The sequence below is a fragment of the Calliphora vicina genome, chromosome 3, assembly GCF_958450345.1.
Source record: "Calliphora vicina chromosome 3, idCalVici1.1, whole genome shotgun sequence".
NCBI classification, from domain to species: domain Eukaryota; kingdom Metazoa; phylum Arthropoda; class Insecta; order Diptera; family Calliphoridae; genus Calliphora; species Calliphora vicina.
In genome coordinates, this window is record NC_088782.1 from 43,483,752 (window position 1) to 43,490,034 (window position 6,283).

The 6,283-nt window shown below is 28.0% G+C and overlaps 1 protein-coding gene across 1 annotated transcript; it reads left to right on the forward strand.

Annotated features, from left to right (window-relative positions):
* Positions 1-2,832: 2,832 nt before the first annotated feature.
* On the forward strand, positions 2,833-4,292 carry LOC135953929 (fibrinogen C domain-containing protein 1-like). Its single transcript, XM_065503963.1, has 5 exons — positions 2,833-2,976; positions 3,046-3,206; positions 3,294-3,342; positions 3,488-4,018; positions 4,090-4,292. The coding sequence occupies exons 1-5, from the start codon at positions 2,906-2,908 to the stop codon at positions 4,217-4,219; spliced, it is 942 nt and encodes a 313-aa protein (XP_065360035.1). The 5' UTR covers positions 2,833-2,905; the 3' UTR covers positions 4,220-4,292.
* The last annotated feature ends 1,991 nt before the right edge of the window (positions 4,293-6,283 follow it).

Here is a 6,283-nt window from a genome sequence, read left to right on the forward strand (position 1 = left end):
ATACAAATGTTCTCCCGAAATTATACTTTATCGGTCGTAAATGGTTAATTTATATATGTATCTACACAAATTTTGCTCCAAATAAGTTTTATATAAACAGAATTAATGTCACCAAATTTTGTTACGATCGGTATATAATTAGTCATAGCTCCCATATAAGACCCCCTTCCGAAAATCACTTTAACGAGCAAATCTCTTAAAAATGTTGGTATAAACACAAAATTCAATAGAAATAACTTCCATATAGACATAAATCACACTACCTAATTTCATGGCGATAGGTCCATAATTAGTCATAGCTCCCATATAATGCCCTCTTCCGAAAATCATTCACGAATATAAATTATAGTGTAGGGTATTATATAGTCGAGCTTGGCCGAACATACTTCCTTACTTGTTTTTATCTGCTGATAACTTTTCTTAATAAGTATAGCTGTTTCATACTAAATGCTATACAAAAATTAAAAGTTCAACTTTAACCTTAAATTGCTGAACCAACTGCTGAACCGATTTTAATGAAATTAAAACTGGAGAAAAATTCAAGAAGTTATCTGTACACCAAAAAAAAATATCTCTATCGGTTCAAAAGTTACAGAGTTTTGGCCGATGAAAAACGAAAATGAGCCACTGTGCGACGTATATAAGACCATAGAAAGTTGGACCTACAATGGGTCAAAATCGGAAAAAATATTTTTTAATCCGAATTTTTTTTTTCACAAAAAAAATTTTTTTACCTAAATATTAAAAAAAAAAAATTAAAATTTAAATTTTTTTTTTAAATTAAAAAAAAATAATTTTTTAACATTTAAAAAAAAAATAAAAAACAACTGGAAAAAAAATTAAATTTTGTTTACCTAAAAATATTTAAAATTTTAATTTTAAAGTATAATTTGGTGAAGGGTATATAAGATTCGACACAGCAGAATATAGCTTTCTTACTTGTTTTACCTACAGTGGTGGCCACCAATTTAAGACAAATACTTGAATTTTTTCATCAACTGAATTTTAAGTGCGATAGAGCCAAAATAAAAGGACCTCTAAGGGTATCAAATTTATTCTTAATGTTTCTAGTTTCTGAAAAATGTTTGGAAAAATCGGTAAAACATATATGGACAAAGATATGTGGAAATACGTTGACCCACCTTAGCGAACATCCGCTGTTAATAACATGATATGACCGAAACTAATGGAACTAAAAATACGAAATTTGGTCCGAATGTGAGAAAATATGTTTATTTAAAAAAAAAAATTTTTGGTCAAGTTGTAGAAAAATTGTATGTGTTCGTGGTGGATATGTATGAATTGACACAGTCGAATAAAACTCACTTGTGAGTTAAAACAGTCCTCATGCACACATATTTGTGGAAATATTTGAAAAAATAATTGACAATCACGTGGAATTTAGCAAACAATTTTTGTCTTAAATTCCTGGCCACCACTGTATATCTGGATTACTAAGTCATTAATATAGATGGATATCTAATGATAGATAAATAATTCAAAGACCTTTGCAATGACGTATATAAGACCATAGTAAGTTGGACCTACAATGGGTCAAAATCAGAAAAAATATTTTTTAAACCGAATTTTTTTTTTCACCAAAAGTTTTTTTCGCTAAATATTAAAAAAAAAATTAAAAAACAAAAAAAAAATTTTTAAATTTAAAAAAAAAACAATTCTAAAATTTTTTTTCCAAAAAATAAAAAAAAATAAATTTTGTTTAACTAAAAATATTTAAAATTTTTATTTTGAAGTATAATTTGGTGAAGGGTATATAAGATTCGGCACTGCCAAATATAGTGAAACGACAAACGTTAATGCTTTGTGGACCATGGGTTTAAATCGTTGAAAAAGTTTTATTTTTTTATGAAATATTGAAAATAAGGACTTCAGGAAGTTATTTACAAAATTTTAACTTCCTAAAGGGACTTGCAAGGATCTGAGAGGGACCTGGCACCAGCCAAAAGAAAAAAATATTTTTTAACCCGAATTTTTTTTTACCAAAAAAAAAAATCAAAAACAAAAAAATTTTATTAAAATTTAAAAAAAAAAAAAATTTACAATTTAAAAAAAAAACTAAATTTAAAATAACAATTCGAAAAAAAAATTTTCCAAAAAATGGAAAATACAACTTTGGAAAAAAAAATTTTGTTTACTTAAAAATATTTAAAATTTGTGTTTTGAAGTATAATTTGGTGAAGGGTATATAAGATTAGGCACAGCCGAATATAGATTTCTTACTTGTTTTTTCTCATTTAATGTTCAAGAATCTGCATTTTTCCGAAAATTTTACATTGACCTCAGTGGGGCTTAAAGATTACTGAATTTGCAGCATGTGATTTTTAGGCTAAATGGTACTAAAATTCTCATTGCCAGCCTAGAGTTAGTTCACCGTGTGATGTAAACAAAACAAAAACCTGTTTCATTTTAATTCTAAACTAAAATGCACTTGTCACAAACTACAGATAGTGGAGATTCTTATGAATCGTTGGTACCTAGAACTTGTATTAATTGATAAGAATAAACTAAGCTTTTGCATAGTATTGAATATTGAGCAAAATTTGTTAATTAAACAATTAATGAAATCCTCTGGGAGTACAATAAAATATGAGATAAGAAAAGAAATACTAAGTAAATTTGCAGATTAAATCGGTGATTTTTTTTCATTTAAATATTAATCATTATTTATAAATTTGTTTAGTCTCTTTCAATAGATTGTCGCCGGCACATTTCCATTCAAAATGAAGAAAGTGTTTAAATCGTTACTAATAATACTGTTTTTTAATTTAATATATTTTGTCAATTCTACATCACTTCTGGACAAAAATGAATTTGAGGCAAGCAAGAAAATTGCAATTAAAGTAAATTTATTTAAATATGTTAAAAATTTCAGGAAGGTTCCGGCATGGATAATGATTTATTAACTTTAAATAATCCCTGGACTCGTGTATCAAAATATGAACAAAATGTTTTCATGTAAGTTTTTCACTTGTCAGCTATAGAATAAAACATTTATGAATTTTGTTTTTCTATAATATTTATTAGCATGGAAGAAAAAATTGAATCACTGTCCAAAACCTTTAATCAATTAGAGCTGAAAATTAACAATCTTATAAATGATAATATGGATTTATTGGAAAACAATTTTCAGAAAATAATGAATGATAAAATAACAGAAATAAATCAAATAGCGGAAGAGAAAATAAGTGAGTGAAAATCTGTATCGAAACTATATTAATAATCAAATTTTCATCATTATATAATTAATAACCATTGTGATTTTATATTTACAGAATTAATTAGTAACAGCAAACCATCTTATAATGTGCACGAACTGAAGTGGTAAGAATTGATATTTACTGATCCTAAATATACAATATGATCAGTTAGAAATAGAAAATTATTCTTAGTAATGATAAATATATAATAACCAACTACTTTAAATAATATATTCAATACAATTCAATTAATAATGTTGATTTTACAGCTCCAATAATCGTTTACCAAAAAGCTGTCATGATCTTAACGAATGCAATAGCAATGTCTACAGTATAATGGTGCCAGAATTCAGCCCTAAACCTTTTCCAGCTTCATGTGATTTTAAAACCCTTAATGGCGGTTGGACCATCATACAGAGACGTCAAGATGGTTCGGAAAATTTTTACAGAAATTGGACTGATTATGTTGAAGGATTTGGAAATATGAACGGTGAATTTTTCATAGGCTTAGAAAAACTTTACGCTCTTACCTCACTGGATGAGCCTCAAGAATTGTATATCACTTTCGAAGACTTTGAAGGAGCAAAGAGATATGCTAAATACAGAGAATTTAAAGTTGGTTCTAAAAGCACTGAATACAAATTAACCGTGGGTCAATATTCTGGAGATGCCAATGATTGTTTTAGTCAACATAGTGGCCACAAATTTTCTACCCCAGATCGTGATAATGATATTCATTCTACGAAAAACTGTGCCGAATACTGGAAGGGTGCTTGGTGGTATACAAATTGTTTTCATAGGTACGTAATAATAGTAATAAAGCGTATTTGGTTTTTTGAAACAGAATTCATTTATTTATTTCATATTTTAGCAATTTAAATGGTTTGTATTTGGCCGGAAAAGTAGCCTCCACAAAACGGGGTATCTCCTGGTGTGGCTTTCGGAAATACGAATACTCTCTTAAGTCGGTACAAATGATGATACGTCCAAAGAGAGACTGAATCATCAAACTGTTGTAATTAGTTGTGTGAATTGACTTAAATATTATATTAATAAACGATTGTGTGCTGAAAATTGTTACTCTCAAAAGTCTCGAGATATTGCAAGTCAAAGGTCATTCATTTTTCTATATTTCATCTTTTACTTAATTTACGTCTTTATACATTTTGTAGAGCTTAATATTGTTTATATTTTATTTTTTATTTGTTAATAACACTTATTCTTATGAGAGTGAATTTATTTGAGATTTATGAATAAATTAATTATGTGTCGATTTGAATTCATTTATATAATTTTAAATGGGGAACCCCGATTTAAAAATAAACAACAATTAATTCATGAATTTGTTATTACTGATAAGATGTAATAAATGTATGGTTATATTAAATCTACGTTATCTCAGTCACCCTCTTAAACTCAAGATCGATTCATATAGAGTGTTAAGTAAGTATATAATTTGAAAGTAAATTTTTAATTTGGCTTAAGCTTATTTATTATAACTAGCATACCACGGTGCACTTCGCTACCCCTACCCTAGTAAAATTAAAAAAATATGAATGGAAATACGAAAAAAACACATACAAAATTTGAGAATCTCTCAATTACAGTTCACTTGATATTCGAAAATAACTAACTAATTTTGTATGGGAAATAATCTTTTATGTAAATATCAAGCTTTACTTTAAGTTTCCTTTATAAAGGAGGGGTCATTCCTACTAAGCCGATCATGCTAAGCTAAACTTCGAACAGGAAACAGGAATAAATTCGTTTTTAGCTAACCTCCAAGTTGCCAACGTCAATTTAACAAACTATTTTGTCATTGCCTTCGGCAATTTTCGGTTTAAGTCTTAACTAAACAACTTTAAGTTGACTAAATAGCTAAGTTACTATATAGTTACTAAAAGGTTGAATAGCATTGAATAAAGAAGTATAGATGCGAAGGAGAGAAGTAATGAACAAAAATAAATATGTACATAAACGTTTGTCGTTGCGTTTTATAAAATGAATGCCTAAATTACAACCCAATTATTTAAATGTTCCAAATAATCTACATAAGCACCTTTAAACAAAAACCTTACACTTAAATTCCACTACATTTAGTACCACCAAAACTCATTTATATAACTTTGCCGTAAGAAATGTGCTTAAAGCAAATGCATTTAATTTTGTCCGAAAACTAAAACTTATCTAGTAGTTATTACAACAAATTTATTTCTACGAACTGCTAAAACTCACACATAGTGGTAAAAGTGGCGCCTAAAAACAATCGATGAACTGCGCATGTCCCCAAAACAATAACATTCTCTCTGACTCTCTTTAACTTTTTATAAATTTCCCACCAAAATTTTAAAACACTCATACAAAAATTCAAGCAACAACAATATTGTTGCAGATTCTTTACATGCAAGCAACAACAAATTTGGAGACAAATGAAAAAAAAACAATAGCAAATTTGCAATTACAAAACAATTTGTTAGGAAAATAAGAAACAATTGTAACAACTCAAAATAAAACAATAAAGTAAAAGAAAACATACCCAAATTACATGATTCAACACCTCCCACTTCTCATTCAATTCTTTATTTATGGTAGAACGAAGATAAAAGGAGCTCCAACAGCCACGGATGCTCATGAAGTGGCCAAATAGCTCATGGGCCATGATCATTAGTTAAGAAATTAAAATCAACACAAATTAAACACAACACAAATTAAATAATAAATTAAAACAAATCAACACAAAATCTTATAAACACACAACTTCTAAAAAAAAACAAATACGAAATTAAGGAAAACTAAAAACGTTTTAACTCCTCCACGGCCAACTATGAACTAAATGTACAAAAAGGAAATGGGAAATGCAATAACTTGTTTTAGGTACTTTTAGCTGAAACTTGTTAAAAGCTTCTGCCGCAACATTTTAAAAACTTTGAAAGTTTTAATAGACAATATTGGAAACAATAGTATGTACGTAGGATATTTTGTCAACTTTACTGAACAAACGGAAATGGAGTCTTAGTTGAAGTCTTGACTAAACAGCTTTAAGTTTATTAAAACGCTATGTGGAA